Here is a 21084-nt window from a genome sequence, read left to right as displayed (position 1 = left end):
TAATTGCAACGTACCTGCGCGGTGGCATCAAAATACAAAAAAAAAAAGAGAAAAAACGGGAGGCAGGGGAAACAATAAAACAGGTCGCGCGCCCCTGACCTGGCCCGGCTGGGAAGAAATTAAGTGGATTAGTACCCTAATTGCGAGACGACGGTAAACCGAAATGAATGTGGTGCCCGGGGGAGGAGGAAGGTGAATGTAATTATGCGACTAAGCACTTAGTAATTTCCAACGAAAACAAGGGGAAGGGCGGATTGGAGAAAGGAGCGAAAAGCTGGCTGGTATCGCGAGCCGGTAGGACAGAGTTGCCAAATGCCCGCTACACATCTAATCTACTCCGTCAACGAATTCTTTATCGTGGACAATATCTAGAGTAAGCGTGGGTATATTATTGTGAACGCCCCAAATACTGCGGTATTTTCTAAAAGTAATAAAATCTATCATTTTATAGTGTGTGTGTATATAGAGTAAGCGTGGGTAATATTGTGAACACCCCAAATACTGCGGTATTTTATCAAAGTAATAAAATCTAACATTTTATAGTGTGTGTGTATAATCTCCTAAATATGATTCTCATAATTTGTCATACATATGTTTAATACCGATAATTTATGATATTGGCAAGTTTCCCCCTTGTTGCGGCGAATCGGTTTTTTTTCTCGGTCGAATTGCCAATTCACTTTTCCGAACGCAATTGAAAACCATCGCCGGGGAAACATAAATTCGCGACAGCGAAGGGAAATGAGGAGCGGAGGCGAAGGAACAAGGGTGAGCCGTTAAAAGTTGAAGACACGCTTGCGCGGAACTGTTTCGCCGGTAATAGCCAAAGTTCTCGGTCTGGTCCGGTTCCGCCGTGGCCTTTATTATTTTATATTTCGCCGGCCCGCCCGAAGATAACAGAAATTACACCCGCGTTCCAAAGTGAAACAACCGTTACCGGCGCGACGCGAAACTTTAATTCCCCCACGATACCGCGGTCGATCCGATTTCATCTTCGCGAATATCCGGGCTGCCCGCCTAATTTCGATGGGACCCGTGTCTCCTTTCTAATTTTCTGCAGACCGAATCGGCAGACAAGCGCGGCAAGCTCCAGAGACGAGCTATCGGGGGATTTCGAAAATCTCGTGGAACCTTCGACCGTCGGTCGCGACAAAATTAAACCGTTAATGAGAGAGGCCGCGCGCACGCGCAGATCGACGCTGAATCTTCGTTTCGTTTCTAATTAATTTTTCGCCCCTCCGTTGTCCCGCGAATTACGGGACATATTTTAATCAATTAATTCTCACCAATTTTTATTGGTACTTGATCAGTTTCTTCCAATTACTCCAATATAACGTATTAGATTCGTTGCGAAGATTTCGAACAGAATCGGCTGAATATGAATTTATATATTATATATATATATATACTTTTTTATTTTATTATTTATATATATTTTATTTAGTATATATATTTATGATACATATATATATATCTTTTATTTATATATATTATATTTATGATACACAATAAATATAAATGTTCCACTCTCACAAAGTGACCACAAAATGGTTGTACGACGCTGCCATGCCAAAAATTGGTGCGGAACATAACATTGGTACTAACATAACCGAGTTGTTGTTGATATTTGAAGCTTTTGGGCAAGTACTCGAATTCTACAAAGAGGATTATTATCAATTAGACACTTGACAAGAATCGCTGAAAACCGCAGGAACTTGCTGGCCAACCTAAAATAATAGATCAGCGTAAAAATGAATGTTCAAACTCGATAGAAATTTCGAATCACCGAACTGCAGAAAATGTTCCACAATAAAAATTGTTATACGAAATGAATAGAATAAACCATGAACACCTCCAACGTATTGTCTGTTCACTTTCTAATTTTCCGTACTCGAAACTCTAAAAGCGAAAAATCGACAGAAAGTAAAAACTCCAAACTTCGACGAAGTATCGCAATTTAAACACCGCTCGAGACGCCTTACGCATATCTTTTCAGAGTGGTATCACTGTCCTACGTTCTATCCTTGATTCGAGTTCGGTTTCCATCGAGAAAAGGCCAGATTTCGCCGGCTGGTAAGAGTCAATCCGCTTCTATTAGGAGATCAGCCCGGCATTTGCAGCGCCTTTAACGAAAAGCAGTTAATTAGAAATTCGTATAGGTCCCCCTCGGTAATTGAAGGTGCTTTAGTTATCCGAATGGGAGCGGGCCCATGAAACTTTCAAGGCACTGTTGGAAAATTGAGATCAGCCATCGGGAATGGCGAACCGCCGCGGGCTCCTGTAATATGCATGCACACTTTGCAATGCGAAGCCGTCGTCAAACGTTTTCCGGCCGGCGTTTCTCCGTTTAGGGAGTGAGGGGGACGACGGTTAGTTACAGCCCTTACAGATGCGTTGCCGTTGGTGCATACGAGCCGAAGCAGCCGCGTCGCGATGCAATGCAATGCAATGCAACGCGATGCAACGCGACGTCCGCCTGACACGCGCGAGTGCGTTCGACGCGCGTGTAACAGACCGTCCGGTCCGCGAGATACACGCATGTACGGTCGCATATAATATAGTGGATCTGCGTCCTCTGTAATGTAATCATGGCTGACACAATTAATCACTGGACCATCCAACCCCGCCGAACCATTAGCGATCGAGACACTCGGGTTCACGGGGGGGTGCGTTTCGCATCTCCATGCGTTTACACGGAAAATACATTGTGTCCCGTCCACGAAATACGCGCACCGAAATTTATAATTGCAGAATCGACAAACACATTAACTTTCGTGTTATAATTATTTCGCGAGAAAAATAGATAATTTATCGTATTTAGAGGAGGATTGGTAGTACGTAGCGCCTGGGTTGGCAGTACACTTGCTTACGCTAAACCTATCAGTAAAAGTTACCGATTTCGTTCAACTACAATTCGAGTGAAAAACGGGTACCCAAAGTTGCAGCAAATTTTGCATATAATTTGCACACGTGAAGAGCTACAAACTCGAGCTCAAACGATTTATCAATGAAACTTTTCGCTTCAAAGTCGTATAAAATTGAAGCTCGCCGATGCAGTGGACACTTTGTGTCAACAAAACGTACCGATAGCAGTTCGTTAAACGGTCGATTCATGAGAAGAGTTAGATTATTACATCACCCAGAAGTTTTGCGCCATACGGTACGGTATTACGGTCTAGAATTTCGAACGAATCGATTTCTTTTTATTTCCTTGAAGTGCGTGATCTTGAAAACGTGTGTGCGTAAAAATTTACTTCAATTCGTCAATATATACCGATGTTATAGAATCGTAAGTGTATACTTTTCTATGAAATCGATATGAATAACATTAAACGCGTTTTTATCGAAACTGTATTTTTTAAACCGGCGTCCATGATATCTCAAGATCTAGTTGACCAATTGATTTCAAATTTCAACAGAATCTTCAGCAGACATGCCTTTATCGTCTGAACTAGAGATTTAAAAAAACATTGAGTTTTACTGTCATTCTTAATTTTCTAAAGGCAAAAAATGATTGAGAAATCGAAAATTTGCCTTTGAAAAACAGCTCTTGACGAGTTAGGCTCGTCGAAGTCTGCAGTGGCACGTGAAGCGAACGACGACCCCATTTCGTCATTGTGTGTCAAGGGATTAAAAAAGTAGCTGTAACTGCTGTAATTTTTTTAATGTTTTCCGACGAGAAAAATACTGTAAATAGGTGAAACATGAATAAATATATCAGCGAAATCCCAATACAAAACAACCTTCTATTAAAATAAGTAAATATCGTCTTAATATCACTTTACTTATAATTTCTAAGTAAATATAAGTCTTAATAAATAAATACATTCTAGACTGAATACGCCTTTGACGCGAATGATTAAGGATGGACACGGAAAAGCGAAGTTCTCGCGCAAAGTCGATACCGATCAGCCACTTTTCATCGATTTTCCGGGCGTTCGACACGCTTGATTAATTGGTGGCACTGTTTATCGTCGGTAGACGAAGCGGAGAGAGGCTCGATCGATCTCCTAATGGCCGATTGGCTTTGGTATCGCGAAATCAGATTCCCGGGGCGGCAGCGTCCTAGCCTGCGGATCATATTAATCGGGGTGTGAGTCCGGCGTTGAAGTTGAAAGCTCGCCGGCCGATCGATGGGGGAAAAGGCGAATCGCAGACATCATGGAACAGGGGTTGATTAACTCTTCGCGGAAGCCGGGAGACCTTCGATACGATCTTTATCGTGTACCGCGATGAACCACCGCCCGTAATTAATTATACAGAGTTCCGCGGAAGTTTTCCCATTTTTTTCCTTTCTCTCTTTTTTTCGTTCCCCGTTCGCTTTCTCTTGGCAAGATTTTTCCCCGAGCGAACTTGGTCGGCTACGGTCGTTACTTTAATAGACTTACGCCGGGGCAACAGCGAAATTTCGACGAGTCCGATCCGCAATCCCAGGCCGCATTGAAACTAATTTCGCCGGCGCAACTACGCGAACTTAATTTCGTTTTTATCGGGCAACGAGGAGCCGAAGTTCACCGCGACGGCGGCGGCCCAGGAACGCGAATCTCGAAATTTACAGCCGGCCATCAGGCCAATTGAATTACAACCGACCGCGGGGAGATTCTTAAACTTGCACCGTTCCTCGTTTCCCGACCCCTTTATCTGCGAATGTTAATTACGAGGTAATGCATGCAAAGCTGCGCGCGACCGCGAAGATCGCGGCAGACAGAGCTGCGGAACGAGGGAACAGGATATGGCCCATTGCCCGTGTACATGGGAAAGGTAGTATACATGGGAGACGAAGGAGAGACGAGAACAATAATACAGGGATCCTTGGAAAATGGCCAAAGTGTCAGCCGTAATATTATAGCAGTTACGTGGAGCGTCCCGAAGAAACGTACATCGTGCGAATGAGCATTTTATTCTCTGACATTTTGTGCACGCTCGCGCGAGCTTCTTCGTCTCGGTTACAAAAGCATCCTCTTTCGCTTCCCTCGAACAAATCGGACAGGACCGTGACGATCGTTGACCAACTGCGCCGCTTTATCCGCCATGTAAAGTGGATATGAACAGTATCGCGTCACCGGAGCACAATTTGTAATTCCCCTCGCCCTGAAAATTTTAATAAAACTGTTGCTGTTACATGTTAAATAGCTTCCGGTTGTGTTCCATTGTAAATGCAGAGATGCAAGCGATTTTCTTGCAACACAACCTGTGAAAATTGTAAATTTCTGGTTAGTATATGGGAGAATAGTGTTCGCTAATTTCACCAGGAACGAGAAAGAAAATTCGATCGCAGATTCTTTCTGACCTTGGACCCCATGAAAAATATCATTTTGCTCGGTCGACGTCGGATTCATTGAGTTATTAATCGGTTAGCTGTTGTAATCTCTTTGAAATGTTTGATTTTCTTCGTATTTGGTTTAAAATAAAATATTTGTATAAAATACATAGTTTAATCGAGAATATCCAAGTACATATCCTTCTTAATCAGTTAGCTGTTTCTGACGAGTACATTCGTTGCGGAGAAATGGTGACGTTTTGCTTCACGACGAGTATACTCGTCAAGAACAGCTAACTGTATATGCTCTTCGAATGAAGGATGCCGAACATACAATTCAACGCTTCGACACTATAAATATCGTACATTCGTGTCGCAAGAAATAATTGAATAAATATCTTAATTCAAGTTTTTCTTTACGATAAAAGTGGAAAAAAGTTTATGTAAATTTAGTTTTGTTATTGTTTTCTTTCCTCCTTGTAATTAAATAGATAGATTGATAAATAAATAGATAGATAAATATCTTCGCTTTTCATTCAATAAGTACATAATGCTGCGAAGGATACTAAAGACATTGAGAAACGAGCAAACGGATAGAACTTGTTCCAGAATTCAAGTTACTAACACGCGAAGTTAATATAGTAAACAATATTTACACAGCAGCCACTGAACCCGAAGTCCTACTTTGCACCCAGAATGACGACTTGTAACGTGCAAACCGAACGAATAGTAGACCATCCGCTTAAACCGGACGCCGAGCGGCATGCGAATAAATTTGTCGAATCGCGAAAAAGCGAAAAGGGGACACGAGAATGTACGAATCCACCGGAACGACGCTTTCCCTTTTAATTTACGAGCCGAAAATGACGAAAAACGCGGCGAGAGGAAGCAGGATCGACGACTGGCGGGGAAAAAGCGAAGAAAGGACAAGGAATCGAGTCGCGGCGGTCGAGGAATACGAGAGAGGCTTCGGGAAACGTTGGTATTATCATAATAATGGCTAAAGCCATCATCTTTCCCGCATCTGCTCTCTACACCTAGCTACCCCCGGACCTCTCCCTCCCCCCTCCCTCGTTCTCCTCGAGGGTGCTTCAGGAAGCACATCCTAATAGCACTCGCGTTTTGTACATTTACAAATTTAAAATGATAATTTCGTCGTGGGTGTGGCGTGCCTCCGGGTCATTTGCGCCCTTTCACGACCGCGTCCGCGGCTCGTTCTCTTATTTCGCCACCCTCGGGGGTGTTCCGGCCTGGCTACACCGTAGGTCGATTATGCGGCCCACAAAAAACCAGGCGAGCAGATACTTTCGCCGGACGTTTGTCAGATGTCGCGTGCAGATGTGTCCCGCGATTACGTTGAACGCGTTATTACTTTTCCGGTGGCGAAACGGTCGCGAGTCGTTTCCGGGTCCACGCGCAGGTTGAACCTGGCAGCTTGCGACACCTGAGGTCAGGTTTCCCATCATGGTCTTCACCGGGTTTGCGCCGGTTCGACGAATTATAATAATGACGCCGAATTTGTGGTCCATTTTCGAATGTTTCATTTCACTTAGAAATTGCAATAAAGCTGTCTTTTGTATATTTTTTTTTTTAGGATAGACTTAGGGTAGCTTTCTTTCTTATGGGTGCGAAACTATGCTTTTTTCCAGTTCAAATCTTTTTAATCCCAAAATCGTACCTCATCGGAAACTAAAGTTTTATTTTGTGGAGATATTTGTTTATTGTATCATTTGCGTTACTCTAATGTAAATGAAAGCAGTATTGCTATTGTCACTAATAAGCAGGACATAATGATTCAATTTGTTAAAATTACAAGCTCATTGATACTAATTTTAATGGAACTAAGCATTTTTATTACTATACGAGCTTTGGAACTATATGTACAATGCAAATCTTAGCCCGGGAATTATAAGATGCGAAATTTTTAAGGCCTCCGAAAGATCGCTCAAAGATTCAGTACTTTTTCAGTACTTTTTTTTAAAAAGTACAATGTTCAAGATTTTTTTTATCTCTTTGATTATAATTAGACGGTGAATTTTATGTATTTATAGAATTTTAAAGATAAGACCTCTAGTTGACTAATGAAATTTGTTTTCGGTATGTTAATTAATTCTGCTATTAGAAAAACGATATGTTTATAAATAATTATATCTACTTTTTAAAACAATATAACTATATCCTTGGACGTTTTCTTCTACCAGAGATATGTAAATATTCTATTTTACATGATTTATCAAGCATATTGTAGTATTAATAGTACCAATAAATAATTTTGGAAATATATATATTAAAAAGAATTGTTTTTCTTACCAACAGTTCCCAATCCGTGTCGTTGACAAGAACCAAGATTCCCGGTCGCCTATGAACACAAACCAAAATACAATGAACGTGAAGATTTGAAAATTAATCTAATAAAATTAGAATTCCACCAATAAATAATATAATAATAAAACGGTGAGACAACGCATTATTTTCATTTTACACCTAAACTGAATGGTGCTGCCACCTCGACTACTATGGCAGAACTTCCTAGACAGACGCCATCTTAACACATATATCGTTCGAACTGGGATATTGGGAAGTGCGAATTAGCACAATATTACCGTATTGTGTTTGTGGTGCTATACGTACGTCATTTATAATATTTACGCACGTCGAGTGGAATATTTCCTCGTGTGATATGTGAAATTGTTATGTGAAATAGTTATGCGACCGGTGTGAAGTTATCGAATGCATTATTAGCTTACACAGTGTCCCCTTGTAGAAATAGTTCCGGTCGTTCTTTTAAGAGGTTATCTTTTATCCAGAAGAGCAGGCTCTGTATGGTCCCTATAAGATTGCAAGTGGCTGATTAGAAAAGTTCAACAGTAAAGCATTTGCAAAACTTACATTCGTTTCCAGGTAAGTTCACGTCGTATTTTTTCTTGTTGTTGAAAAGTAGTTCTGCCCCACCCCTGAAATTTAGCGAATGATTTATTACATCCGATACCGCCATAAGAAAAGTTTGGTTAGATGTAGCTTCAACGTTACCCGAATTGAATGATCACACGTGTTTCACTATTTTCACAGGCCATTTTTTAATTTTATTTAAAATATGTTACTTTATAATACGCGTTACGAACTACTTAAATATAATTACAAAAAGTAGTTCCCCGCGCATAGAAACAACGTGAGTGACAATACTGGTTCGATTCCACGTTCCTTCCGTTCAAGCGGTCAGTAGTGTACATACATACTATTCCAAAATAGCGATATCGTTTCCCAACAATCATAGAAAAAGAGATTTCATTCTAAAAATCTCGTTCCTTTTTTTTTCATTTTTGTTCCATTTGATGGGAGCATGCGCGTCCGACTCTTACAATAATGAAAAAGAAAACAAAAAAGATACATATTTCTGACTCGAATAATATAAAATTGATTGCAAATATGTTAGTGGAATTGAGCACAACAGTGAATGGTATTTAAAATTATTATGAAATTAATATTGCAAGGAAAATATGGTAAAATGTAGAGCAAGTGCCCCTTGTATACAACAAGTACACCCCTGAGCGTTTGCGGGTCATTAATCTTGCAATAATTATGTATTTAATTGCGGCGTTCTGATCGCGTTGCCTGGTTTAAGAATAATTCTTTTGAAAATATGGTTGATCTCTTAATATTAATGTAATAAAATATAATCGCTTTTAAGTGAAAATACGATAAAAAGTGGTTCGGTAAAAATGCAGAATATGCGAACGGACTGAAATGCAGGTGCCATCGGCGGCAGCTGTAATGGCGGTCGTCGGGAACGTATCATCGCACGCGATAAATGCTTACTCGACCGAGTACTGTGCCGTTGATACGTGTTTGCTGTAATTAAACATTGTTGTGATCGCGAGGGACGTATGTAATTATATTATATCTCATACTTAGCATAAAAGTTCACGATGTCGGAGGAGAACGAACACACATCGGAAGAGAACGAGGCAGAAATGAATCCCGAAAATCATAGTGGTGAACAATCGAAAAGTGATGCTAGCCTATTAAACAATGAAACAGGGCAACCTATGTTAGAAGACGAAGAAATGCCGACATATATCAGCGTATCGACTCCGTCGAGGCGCGAAGATTCAGATGTCAATAGTACAAAACAACAAGACAGGGTACCGATGGAAGAGGATCACAGTCGAAGTGCTTACCCTAGCGACGATCAAGGAGGAGGCAGCATTTATGTGTTGTCTTCCGGTGAAGAGAGTAATCATGCTTACAATGACGAAGAAGAAGATGATTATGCAGACAGCGAAGGTATGTACAAAGAATGTTTCAAATTATATCGTATTTGTTTTGTTTTTGTTATTGTGCATTGATCTTTTTCTGTAGATATGGATGAAATGAATTTTGAAAATGATCATGGAAATTTAATGTTAGATGATGAAGAAGACGAAGATGAGGAAGACGATGATGATGAGAATCATATAAGGTTGCATCATGACGATTACGAGGACATTGAAACAGACTACGAGCAAGTCTGTTACGATAGAGCATCGGATGATTTTCTCTTGAATTCCAGACTAAAACAACACCATAAAGAAAGAAGTTTATCATTGCAGGATTTAAGTTATACTAAAAACAATATTCATTCTCCGTACAACAATAAAAAAAGGCACAGCACTTATCTCTTTAAACAGAATTATTCAGGCCTACAACAGAATTCTATCGCGTACAATGTTGCGCACAAGAGGCAATCGTTACCGCTTAAATATCAGAATGTGGAAAGTAAAGTGAAACAGTACATTAACGACATAAAAGAACAGACAAAGAAGTCAATGGAAAAACGTTTTAAAGGACAGGGATATGTAGTAAATAAAAACCACGAAGAGAATGAAAGTAAGACAAATCTTTGTATTATTAGATTATAATATCATTTTAAATTGTTTCTCTTAATTTGTATTTTTTTTTATTTACAGATGACACTGACCCGCTAAAACTAACAGTGCCAAACAAAGTTATAAAAGATTACGCAGAGAAGACTATTAAGGATTTACAACAAGAAGAAAATAATGAAAATGGTAATTCAATTTATAATACAGCACAAATATTAGAGAATGGTGATAATAACAAAATTGATATCAAAGTAACTGAAAATCAACTTAAGCATATTCGAAGGAACAATGACATGAACGCATTTGGTGATATTCAAAATGAAAAACGTGCACAAAACAGCAATGATAAATTAGAGAAACGAAATGGTTCTGTAGATGTTAATGCACATCATATTGAATATCAAAATACATTAGATAGAAATGTAAAACTTAATAACATGGATCAACCTTCTTTAGTTAACGGTCATCAGCAAGCACCTACAGTTTTCAATCTACGTACATTAAGCTATGAAGAATACATGCATGGCATACCAGAATTTGAACAAAAGGAAGGGGCGAACGAGCAAAGGCACAAGACCCAAGATAAGATCAATGAACCTGAGACATATAATGATACAGAGATGATTAATGTACAAGAACTGGAGAACAGCAATACAGATTGTCCACTGAAAATTGCGAATGTCAAAAGTATCAGAGCGATACAAGACGAACCGGAAAATTTGAATTTTACGAAAACGAATTTGACAGAGAGCGTGGAAGTAATGCAGCTGAAAGCTCAGCTAAATCAGAAAGATGTTCAGTTCCTTAACTTACAAAACACCTATCAGAAAACGTTAGCTGAAAATTCGAAAATGAAGCAGGAGCTAGATGCTTTAAGGAAATCTTTAGCAAAATATGAAAGTGAAAGTAAAACATCCGAAACGAAGATCGCATCCGTGCAAACTGAATCTATCGCGGAAATTTCATCTATTGCAAAAGTAACTACGAGCTCAGGAAGTACAAATAATAAAGTGTCCACTGGTAGTATTGCATCTACGATAAGTTCTCTTGATCAATGGGCAGACAGCGCTGCTAGCCTAGCTGTATCCATTAAACCACCTGATTTGACACCGATTCTTAATTCTGACGATAGTCTGGTACTCAATGATGCTACACCAAAAAAAGTACCACATCCATTATCTCGGACATTCATTACTTCATCTAGAATCTTGCAAACTCTTTCTAACATAACGCAAGGTAAAACATCAAAGGTTGAAAATCCTTTGGTCAAAAATAATAATAAAAGAGTGAATGAAAACGCTACAGACCAGTTACCAAATCTCGAGTATAATTCTCCGATGCACGCGTCGACTTCCAAGAAACGAAAGGCGACAGACATGCTTGGTGCTTCCACTTTTGTTCAACCATTTAAAATACCCCACACAATCGCGGGTTCTGAAAATAAAAGTCCTAATACATCAAATGCGGACCTCAAATATTCGGAGGAACAGTCAAACATGAAGGGTGAGCAAGACGACGAAGGCCCTATAACAATGGAAGCTCAAACAGAAGGGGCAACTAATCACGGTGACGATGATGTTAAGTTTTTCGTATATAGGGACAATGACAATAGCAAAAACAAAAGTTTTTTAATTCAAGCAGAGGAACCAACAAAAGACGTGTTAGAAAACGAAAAGAATCGTATCCAAGAATGTGGTCCATATTTATTGGGTAATCTCGAAGTAAGAATGTCTGAAATAAATGGAACAATTAGTGTTTGGGGTAAAGAAGTTAATCAGCAGGAGTCGATCAGTGACAATGATGACGACATGAAGGTGTCCATAAAATCAGTGGACAAGATATCGTCCCTTTATCCTCAGAAATCACCGCAGATTAGATTTAGTGGCAGTCAACTCGTGTGTTCGACTCATAAAAAGCTGAAGATTCCATTGAGGCTGAATAAATCCAGTGATTCGCAATGTTGTAAACGAGTCGAAAGTGATCTTTCTCACGCAGGTAATCTTTCCTCGTCATGTGGAAACTGTGATTCCGCGAAACATCGAAGAGAATGGCTAGCGTGTAAAGCTGGTTCGAGTTCGCAAGAAAAATTACATTCCTGTTGCGCGCATCACACCGAGTTCGTAGATAAAGATTGTAACTGTGGCTCGCATCACGAAAAACAACTGAGCGACGATAGTCTTAATCACAGTAAAGATAAGTTCCACGTTAAAGGGATCCGAAGGAGTTCCTATAAAAATGCATTTACCTCGGAGTCGAATAATCATTTACGGGAAAACATTCTGAACACGGAGACGAGCGAGGTGGTCTGCAAGTACAATAAATCGTGTCGACACTCTATACAGAATGTCTCGAACAGTAGCTCGCATTCGGCGAAATGTTGCAACAGCATTAGGGACGTTGCTTGCACATGTAAGTCGTCTTTACATAATATGCGTAACAGTGACTGTTCGGAGAGGCAAACATGTAGTCATAGTTCTTCGCACGAGGAAGAAGAAGATCCCCTTATTCCATCGAAACGATACAATGAAACAGCTGAAGTAAGTGAGCATTGAATAATCGGCAGTATATTTTTAAGTAAAATCTACAAATCGCGAACTCGCAGAATGTTAAAATAGAAAATTTATTCGTTTGTACTCAACTTTCGCTTTTTTTTTGTGCAGACAAGGCAACGACGATTAAGTGGCAAAAGAGTGCGAGGAATTCTTATGGATCTGTTAAAAGGTTGCGGAGACTGTCGCAGTGCGAATGCAAACACTGTCAGCAAAAGTGGTATGCAACCGAAGGAGTCATCTTACATGGCAAATTTTTCTCCTCAAATTAAAATTTCTCCGTGTTCTATAGCCGGGCCATCATGTTCGAGTTCCTCTCAATGCAATGACAGGTAATTTATTTATCTTCCGATCGTTAAAAATGTACAAACGTGGATTGTTATTATATTTAAATATATGATTTGCAGATGCTGCCATGCATACGTAAGACGTATCGAGTCGCAACTTGAACAGTTTCGGATGGAAATGGAAAGAGTACGATCACGTTCAGATGCGATTCTCGACATGCTCAATATGCTCCACTCTGTTGATATGAACTAATGAAACTACTATCACTTTCTAAACTAAGCGCTTTTTCCTTGTACAGATCACTTTGTTTTATTTTTAAATTACGTTAAATCAAGGTGTCAGCACGCTCATCACAATTCTTTCTTGTTTTCTTCTTTTATTTCGTACGAGTACGTGATTCGATTTATTGAATAAAACATATTCACGTTTAAACGACAGAGGGGAAAACTGTATCACATTGTATCATATACATCATTTTGTATAACAGGAAATCAATTTACGTGACGTCTGATCGTAGTCAAATTTCACGCATCGTTTTTTATATCGCATTACAACTCATGATATGTATCATATTTTTAACGATGACAAATTGTAGCTGTATCGATATAATAGTCGTATCTACAGAAACTATACAATTTTATGTTACGCTTTAGGCGAATCTTGTTTGACATAGTAATATTTAGCTAAATACCCAAATAAGATGAATTTCAAATTCATAAGATTCCATTTAAATTTCAATAAAACGATGATCAATTTCCTACTAGTAATTGCAGTCGCAGGAATCGAAACCTGGACCGGCTTCCCCAGGCAAGATACCAGGCGGAGCTTCTCCTTGACCCTTGAATATATTACTGTAAGACGTTTTCAAATAATTCACGTGACCTTGGAGTGATCTTATGCGCCCTTGAGCCTGTTCGAACGCTTCGTTCAAGTTGTTTATCTGACCCTGCATCTTTTGTCTTATCTATAAGTGGCAAACAAATTAACAACCGAGCAACAAGTCCCACTGTTCGAACAACCGATTAATTTTTTCATTACTTCATCCCTGTCTTTCTGTGCAGCTCTCGCAGTGGCCCTGCACTGGGCCAGCTGTCTCTCCATATCCGCTATTTGACCTTGCATCGATCTTCTTGCAGTCTCGCATCTCTCCTTCGTTCTTGCCACTTGTCTCGCCGAGTCCTCTCGAACCTTTGAAAAGAAAATTCAAAAGAACAATCGCTTTACACGTGTTCTACCGAAATGTAGAATCAGGATATCATACTTGATCAAGCATCGACGTCAACTGAGTAATCTCATGCATTTTCTCATCGATGCGTTTTTGCAATTGCGCTTCATGCTCTTCGAACCTGGCAAGCGTATTCTTCATACGTTCGTTCTCGTGGCGCAATTCGGAATTCTTTTTCTCGAGTTCCTCGAACCGTCCGGTACCGGTTCCTCTCTCCTCCTGTTAAACGTGTCTCATCGGTATTAAATTATGATATTTCATATTCCTATTAATGTTACAAATCATCGTTAATTTCTATAAAAATAATTCGAGCAGTAAATTATTTTGCCACAATATTTGAAGACCTGCATAGCTTGATACTCGTTACGAAGAACGTCCAGCTGGTTTTGTAAGGTCTGGGCCTTATCCTTACAGCCTACAAGCTCCCGCGAGAGGTCTTCACAGTTTCGTTCTGCAACTAAACGCATCTGTTGCGCTTCCTGCAGCTTTACTTGCGTTTGCTTCAACAGATCCGGCAATGGTGCTAGCTCGGCCAGTTTCTCTTGGAATTGATTCTATATAAAAAAAAACAATCGAACGTATACACATCTATGCCGATTTGCACAGAATCTGTGAGAGTAACCAGATCAGATTTTAGGATCGACGATTCGAGACACTTCGCGGAAATAATTTACATAACTACTCAATTCGTGAGTGTCAGAATTTTTCTCCGAAAGTCTGAGTCAATTCGTAACGTCTGGTAACGTTCTTCGTTATGCACCTTAACTCGTCCAATTTCAAGAGTCACGTTCTCATTCATCCGCGCGTTATCCATCTCCATGAGATCAAGCTGTCGACGTTGCTCCTCCACTTGTTGTTGCGCCTATTATTTTAGTTATTAATCGCTTTCATACAGGCCAGTAACAAACGATCGTGCTACCGCATATGAACAAAAGAAACCTGTAAATATTTATTACGATAGTCTTCGAGCTGAGCAGCTTGATCTTGAATCAGGGATCGCAGTTCTTCTAGTTCATCTTGCGACTCCCGGAAACGTTGCTTGACCACTATCAATTGCTGTTCGTGTTCGATCATTTGCTCCTTAAAACCTGTCGCGAATCCCACGGTTTTGGCACCGCCTATTGCAAATTGCTGTTAAGACAAGAGGGTCAAGGGTCACCTTCGTATTTTCCTTTCTCGGCCTCGATCGCTTTCAAACGTTCCTGCGCGTCGATCAGTTTGATGTCCAGCTTCTCTCTCTCTTCGATCGCTTCGCGCGTTTGTTGCTTCAGCTTCTCGGCGTCCGTTCTTAAACACGAAACCTCGCACAATTTGTTCTTGTAATCATCCTGAAGGCGCGCGTATTGCTCGCGGAGGTCGCGCAATTGTTGTTGGGGACACGTGCTAGCACCCTTGTATAAAACAAGAACGTGTTTAATACGTGTCGGAACGTTTCACGAATGCTGTGAAATTACCATGGGTGCGTTCACGCAAGGACCGGTGCAGGTTGAGGAAGGTGCGGGTGGCATCGTTGCCTGATCGAAAACGTAATTTTCATAGAGACGAAAGAGAGACACCATAAACTAAACGAGACGTCTCAAACGGAAACAAATATCTCGACAGATAATCTACGTTATACTGCACATATTTTAACCCCTTGCACTCGAAGCTATTTTAACTGTAAATATAAAATCATATAAAAACTAGTAAGTAAATAGTAAGTAAATATATATATAAAATCATTTCTCTCACTTATAGTATTTTTTATTTTATACGATAAAAAATGCATTTTATGCATACGAAATTGATTTTTAGGACTCACGCAACAGTTACATAACAATTTTTTAAAATCTAAACTTTGTTAATATAAAAATCATCTTAAAACGTGATGTAACAAATTTTAGTGGTGCCTCCGAGTCACCACTCGAGTGCAAAGGGTTAAAAGGTCGTGTCGAGTTACCAAACAACTGTCTTAAAATCTTCTATGAAATAATCATATTTGAATCATGGCAGAAAGCTTGCAAAATTTTTGATCACGCACAGGATAACGTCACGTTGCTATGATGCTTTAGAGAAAGAACGATCTGAAATTTGTCTACAATATGTTTATTTCATACAAAATCTTTTAGAACATTACTTGTAGTAATAGATTAATAATCGTTATCGACTCCCCAATCAACGTTGGCGAAACGATTTCTGTGAGCATCGGCGTGGCAACCAATTCTGTTCCGTGGTCTCGCGCGATCGCGTCGATCAAGAGATTGTACGGATACCTTGGGCAGAGGTATGGAAGGCGGTGGTATAATCGGAGCCGGGGGTACATAAGGTTGCGCACCGGGAGATTGATGGCTCATGGACGAGGGCGGCGGACAACAGCCGCAGGGTGCACAGGGTCCGGTGCACTTCAACAATTTGCGTTGCTGTTCCAATTGCTGCCGTTCTCTTTGCACATTCGCAAGCTCTATCTGCATGTTACGTATTTCGCATTCCATGTTGCCCAATTGTTGTTCCTGAAGTCACAAGGATATAAGTACATCATCGGAGCCGAAGACAAGTCAAGTCAAGTTGTATTTTGTCACGCGTACTAGCTGTTTGCTGTTGTTGCCGTATGACTGAAGCTGCTGCTCCAGCTCTTCGGGGCATGTTCCTCTTGGCGGAGGTGGCGGACATGGTTGTTTAACAGCGGCTGGACTACGACAACACATTTCGTCGACTTGCGAGGAAGCGCCGCTGGGAATGAACACTCCTGACCTTGACGCACCACCTGCAAGCCTGGGAGAATCTGTGGAGAAGTTGTTAGCGGAGAATGAAGAGAAATAACCCGCTTGTTATTTTGATAGAAATCAAAGTAATGTTACTGTTTCCTCACTCACCCCCACTGTTCAAGAATGTTTGACTATTCCGTGTCACTGAAAACGCAAATATTCCATTAAGAAAGCTTTTGTCCACTGTGTAATTATCGAACTTCGTGTCTACATACTGCATATGGAATTGCCGCGTGGGGATGGATTGTCTGGGAACTGTTGCTGCAAACAGCATTTGCATTGGCAATAATCGTCGTCCTGTTGCACCGTTGTGGTATACGAATACGAACGGAAAGGGGACGGGCTTGATACCGGTGACTGATTTCCACCTGGACAAGGGTAACAGCAAGGACTAGTGATTCGTTGATTCAAGCAAGCTAGTTGACGGGTCAATTCGGTGTTCTCCTTCACGACTATGCGCATTTCAGCCTGCAGCCCGCATACCTTCCTTTGGAGGCTCTCGACGGCAGTGTCCTTCTCCAATAATGCTTCCTCTAATTTATATCTGCGTTAAATGTATCAACAATGTATACGTGGTCGCTCGATTGATATATAAACATACAGAATTTTGTCGAGATCCGCGGATTCGTTGTCAGGGTAAACTGATAACGATTGTCACGTATTTCTCTCCCGACTCTCCGCTATTTCTCATTCATATCGGGTGACCATAATGAAACTCACTTGCCGCCTTCGAGCTGCGCATTCTCTAGTACCAGTTTCTCTTGCATGGTCAACGACTCCGTCAATTTTCCCGTCAGATTTTTCAGAGACCTATCCGCCCCCCTCTTTTTACTGTCCGCCACAACGATCTTTGGAATCTCGTCTTCCGTGTGACCGCAAACGATCACTCGTGGAAGTCTACGCGTAAAAAGAAAAAAAAAGACATAAAAAGAAAAAAAACTGTTGTTAAAGGTACCGCGGCTATTCGGAGGATCAATTTTACGACGCACTTGTCTTCCGGGTATTCGATCTGAGGCAAGTCGAAGAGGTCCTCGGGCCTCGGTTTCGCTTCTTCTTCTTCTTCTTCTTTCTCCATTATCGAGCTTGGTTTCGTGTGCGGATACGGCAGCATGTCGAACATTTTACTGAAGGTGAGACTCGACAAGTCTGTCAGGCCTAACATACTCTGCAATTTTCGTGTTATTTGTTCAACCTCCGCCATTTTTGCCAAGAGTTCGTCCTGCTTGCGTTGAAGCAATTGCGTGTCCTCTTCCGACAGCTCTTTTTTCTGGAAATTCGATCGACGATGCGATAAAGAAAATTTCTGGGAACTGTAATAATGTAATAATTTATAATAATAAATATATAATAATAATAATAACATAATAAATATATAATAATATAATATATAATAATAAACTGTAATAATTTCAGCTGTGGCCGATTACCTCCATAAGATCAAGGATCTCGAGCTTTAAATCTTCGATTTCTTTCATGATAACGGTGCAACGTTCGTCAGCATTCTTCATCTCTTCTAACAAAGCGGGATCTGTTAGAGGGGACGAGCTCAAGATAGACTCTTGTCGACCACCAGGTTTCATAGGAGCACCTGAGTAAAATATACGTATTTAATTCAATTAAATGATAAAATGTAAGAAGATTGGTATACCTTCGCCAATGCCAGGAGGCATTGGATAGTCCGGAGGCTCTCCCGGAAGTGCATCGTCGTCTTTGCTTTTGCTTTTTTCAATCTCCGGTTCAGCCTTTTTCGACGGAACATCCTGCGTTTCCTCTTCTGCTGCAGCTTCAGTTTCAGCTTCGGTTTCAGCTTCAGCTTCAACGTCAATCTCAGGCTCAGCTTCGGCTTTACCTTCTTCATTCGTCTCAGTTGCTTCCTCATTGTCAGCCATGCTAAAATTAAATCGATTTAGCGACAGAGTAAATTAGGACAGGCATATTTTAATTACGTAACTCACATTGACGATTCCTCGTTAACCGGACTTGCGATTTCTGATACTTCCGCGGATTCGGTGTTTGACTCTTCTTTGATCACTTCTGGTTGGTACTTATGATCGTTATGAGCCTAACAAATATTCGACATCGATTATTTAAATACTATTGGTAAATATTACAGTATTTTATCATTTCAAAATGTCAATATTATATTAAAAATATACTTACAAATAAAAATAATATATATAATAATATTATATTATATATTATACTATATTATATAATATATATTATTTTATTATATAATAATTATATATATTATATATATATAATTATATATTATATAATATACAAATATATAAAATAATTACAAAAGAATCATAATTCTCCTTGTAAATAATTACGAAGTCGCACCTCCTCGAGGATGTATGGTTCAAGATTCAATCCCTGTTGCGAGAGTAGCAATTGGACCAAATTTTTATTATTGCCCGATTTCCGCGACTCAAATGGAGGAACGTGGCCTTCTTGGTAACATTTGACCGCCAAAGATTGTACCTCCGGTAAGTTCAAAGGCTTTTTTACATCAAACAAGGATTCCAACGAACCGAACGCATCTCTGTTTACAAATGGCGGTCCGCTATATTCCGCGCTCTTAGTTTTTAACTTCGAACTGTCGCGCTTCTGGCGACGATGATTTAAGACGTGGAAGCTCTTCGTTTTAGCGGAAGAGCCCTGAAGGGTGGAGGTTGGTGAATTCGCTGCGGATCGAGAAGTGTTCAACGTACACGGTCGCCGCTTCTAAGATCATGAAATTCCAAATATTTTTAGATCAGTCGATATTTATTTTTCCCAGAAAAGAATCCTGTGGCGCAGCGATATTTATAATAATTCTGTATTTACAAGGTATCGTATATTTACAGGGAACTTTCGGAGAAAAGTGTATCGAAATAGATATTGCAAGATTCACACTGCGTTTTACCTGCATTATTTTACCTTCGAAACAACACCGTTGCTACATTCGACGACGAAGATCCTTCAGGTACTACCTCAAGTTAGGAAACGACAATCTTCTCCTCGTCTACTCAATGAAGATTCGGTGTCGATGTCGAATAGCGTCGCGCGATTTCTCAGTTTCTTTAATCGAAATAATATTTTTGTGTAATTTTCTAAACTGCAACAGAAAATCGAGATGAGTATCGAGGAAACCGTTGAAATTGGACAAATAAATTTTTTAACGCATGTGTCTGTCACTCACTTGGGAAACCGATCGCTTCAAATAACGCGTGAAGTCTGCTTCGTTTATGTTCATAGTTGTTCCTATCGAATTGATAACGTGCCTCGCGATGTTATTTCGAACTATGTATTAGTTTCTCTCCCCATTAATATTCTATCAAAATAGGATGCCTTATTTTGATACAACATCTGTGATATTCCTTGTTCGTAATGGTATTATTAATTAAGTTAATTTCGAAGATATTTCTGTAATGAACTTTAATTTCGTAGTCTATTATATGTATATATATGTATATATATATTATAGAGGTAGGAGTGTGCAAACCCGCTCGAGTCTCGGGAATCCGAAGTTCGGGACGGGACGAAGGAATTCGAGCGGGATCCCGATACAATTTATTGCTCGAGATCTCGAAATCCTGAGTGTTTCGGGAAAGCTCCCGAAAGCTTCGGTACTCCGCTCGGCTCTCGAGTGATCTCGGGCGGTTTCGATTTCTACGCACGAATAGGATTTGTAAGAATTTACAAGCGTCGCACACGATCTGCTCGGGATTCGGTTGTGAATTACACATTGAAAATATAAAAAGAAAACAGAACAGTAAAACAATATGATAAGTCTTTGATAATATTTGAAAACGATAATATGGAATAGTTGAACAAAGTTTAACGATAGTTTAACAAAGTTGAAAATGATCTAACAACATTGTTAAATTTATCTCCTGCGTTTAGTGTTTCGTAAATTTGTCTCGTAAATGCACAAAATCCAGCAGTCTAATAATTAATATCTGTCTTTTGAAAGCGGGAGAAAAGCTGAAGTCATTGTAACTGTCCATGACTTCAAGCATCCTCTTTCGAGAAACAGACGACAAGTAGTTCGATCGAATGAGATAAAAATGATCACGAACCATGCTCGTTGACTAGGAATGAAGAGACAAAAGAAAAAGAATGAAATCTCAGATCGAATCGCGCATGATAGGATACTGTTTGATCGGTA

At 40.0% G+C, this 21084-nt stretch overlaps 3 protein-coding genes across 5 annotated transcripts; 1 reads left to right on the top strand and 2 right to left on the bottom strand.

The window, feature by feature from the left end:
- Positions 1-4881: 4881 nt before the first annotated feature.
- Urm1 (Ubiquitin-related modifier 1) lies at positions 4882-8511 on the bottom strand. The gene is made up of 5 exons (XM_033484314.2): positions 8291-8511; positions 8150-8214; positions 8008-8089; positions 7571-7619; positions 4882-5091 (listed from the first exon to the last, which is right to left on the bottom strand). Exons 1-5 carry the CDS (start codon positions 8332-8334, stop codon positions 5023-5025), a joined length of 309 nt encoding a protein of 102 aa, XP_033340205.1. The 5' UTR covers positions 8335-8511; the 3' UTR covers positions 4882-5022.
- On the top strand, positions 8023-13726 carry LOC117228520 (uncharacterized). Of its 3 annotated transcripts, XM_033484311.2 has the most exons (7): positions 8023-8161; positions 9173-9544; positions 9620-10126; positions 10207-10308; positions 10579-12659; positions 12783-13003; positions 13079-13726. In XM_033484311.2, exons 2-7 carry the CDS (start codon positions 9187-9189, stop codon positions 13209-13211), a joined length of 3402 nt encoding a protein of 1133 aa, XP_033340202.2. In that variant the 5' UTR covers positions 8023-8161; positions 9173-9186; the 3' UTR covers positions 13212-13726. The 3 variants fall into 3 exon arrangements, with proteins under 3 accessions (XP_033340202.2, XP_033340201.2, XP_033340199.2); XM_033484310.2 differs by having other exon boundaries at positions 9668-10126; positions 10207-12659; XM_033484308.2 differs by having other exon boundaries at positions 10207-12659.
- Positions 12977-20973, bottom strand: LOC117228521 (uncharacterized). The gene is made up of 20 exons (XM_033484313.2): positions 20116-20973; positions 19840-20031; positions 19275-19658; positions 18884-18990; positions 18577-18818; positions 18356-18516; positions 17918-18195; positions 17649-17825; positions 17144-17472; positions 17037-17072; positions 16749-16945; positions 16437-16673; positions 15639-15698; positions 15344-15575; positions 15124-15272; positions 14945-15046; positions 14529-14738; positions 14221-14403; positions 13998-14147; positions 12977-13923 (listed from the first exon to the last, which is right to left on the bottom strand). The coding sequence occupies exons 2-20, from the start codon at positions 19843-19845 to the stop codon at positions 13720-13722; spliced, it is 3444 nt and encodes a 1147-aa protein (XP_033340204.2). The 5' UTR covers positions 19846-20031; positions 20116-20973; the 3' UTR covers positions 12977-13719.
- Between the last annotated feature and the right edge of the window lie 111 nt (positions 20974-21084).

The sequence above is a fragment of the Megalopta genalis genome, chromosome 13 (genome assembly GCF_051020955.1).
Source record: "Megalopta genalis isolate 19385.01 chromosome 13, iyMegGena1_principal, whole genome shotgun sequence".
Lineage (NCBI taxonomy): Eukaryota > Metazoa > Arthropoda > Insecta > Hymenoptera > Halictidae > Megalopta > Megalopta genalis.
Note: the sequence above shows the minus strand (reverse complement) of the source record. Positions and strands in the feature narration are given on the sequence as shown.

Coding starts and splice junctions, on each gene's coding strand:
- LOC117228520 (XM_033484308.2), top strand. CDS start 9,187: ATGTCGGAGGAGAACGAACACACATCGGAAGAGAACGAGGCAGAAATG. Junction 9,545..9,619: donor TGATTATGCAGACAGCGAAG/GTATGTACAAAG, acceptor CTTTTTCTGTAG/ATATGGATGAAATGAATTTT. Junction 12,660..12,782: donor GATACAATGAAACAGCTGAA/GTAAGTGAGCAT, acceptor TTTTTTGTGCAG/ACAAGGCAACGACGATTAAG.
- LOC117228521 (XM_033484313.2), bottom strand. Junction 17,073..17,143: donor ACGCGGCAATTCCATATGCA/GTATGTAGACAC, acceptor TTGCGTTTTCAG/TGACACGGAATAGTCAAACA. Junction 15,699..16,436: donor CTTCCATACCTCTGCCCAAG/GTATCCGTACAA, acceptor GTTTTCGATCAG/GCAACGATGCCACCCGCACC.
- Urm1 (XM_033484314.2), bottom strand. CDS start 8,334: ATGGCCTGTGAAAATAGTGAAACACGTGTGATCATTCAATTCGG. Junction 8,090..8,149: donor GAACTTACCTGGAAACGAAT/GTAAGTTTTGCA, acceptor GCAATCTTATAG/GGACCATACAGAGCCTGCTC. Junction 7,620..8,007: donor TTTCTACAAGGGGACACTGT/GTAAGCTAATAA, acceptor TTGTGTTCATAG/GCGACCGGGAATCTTGGTTC.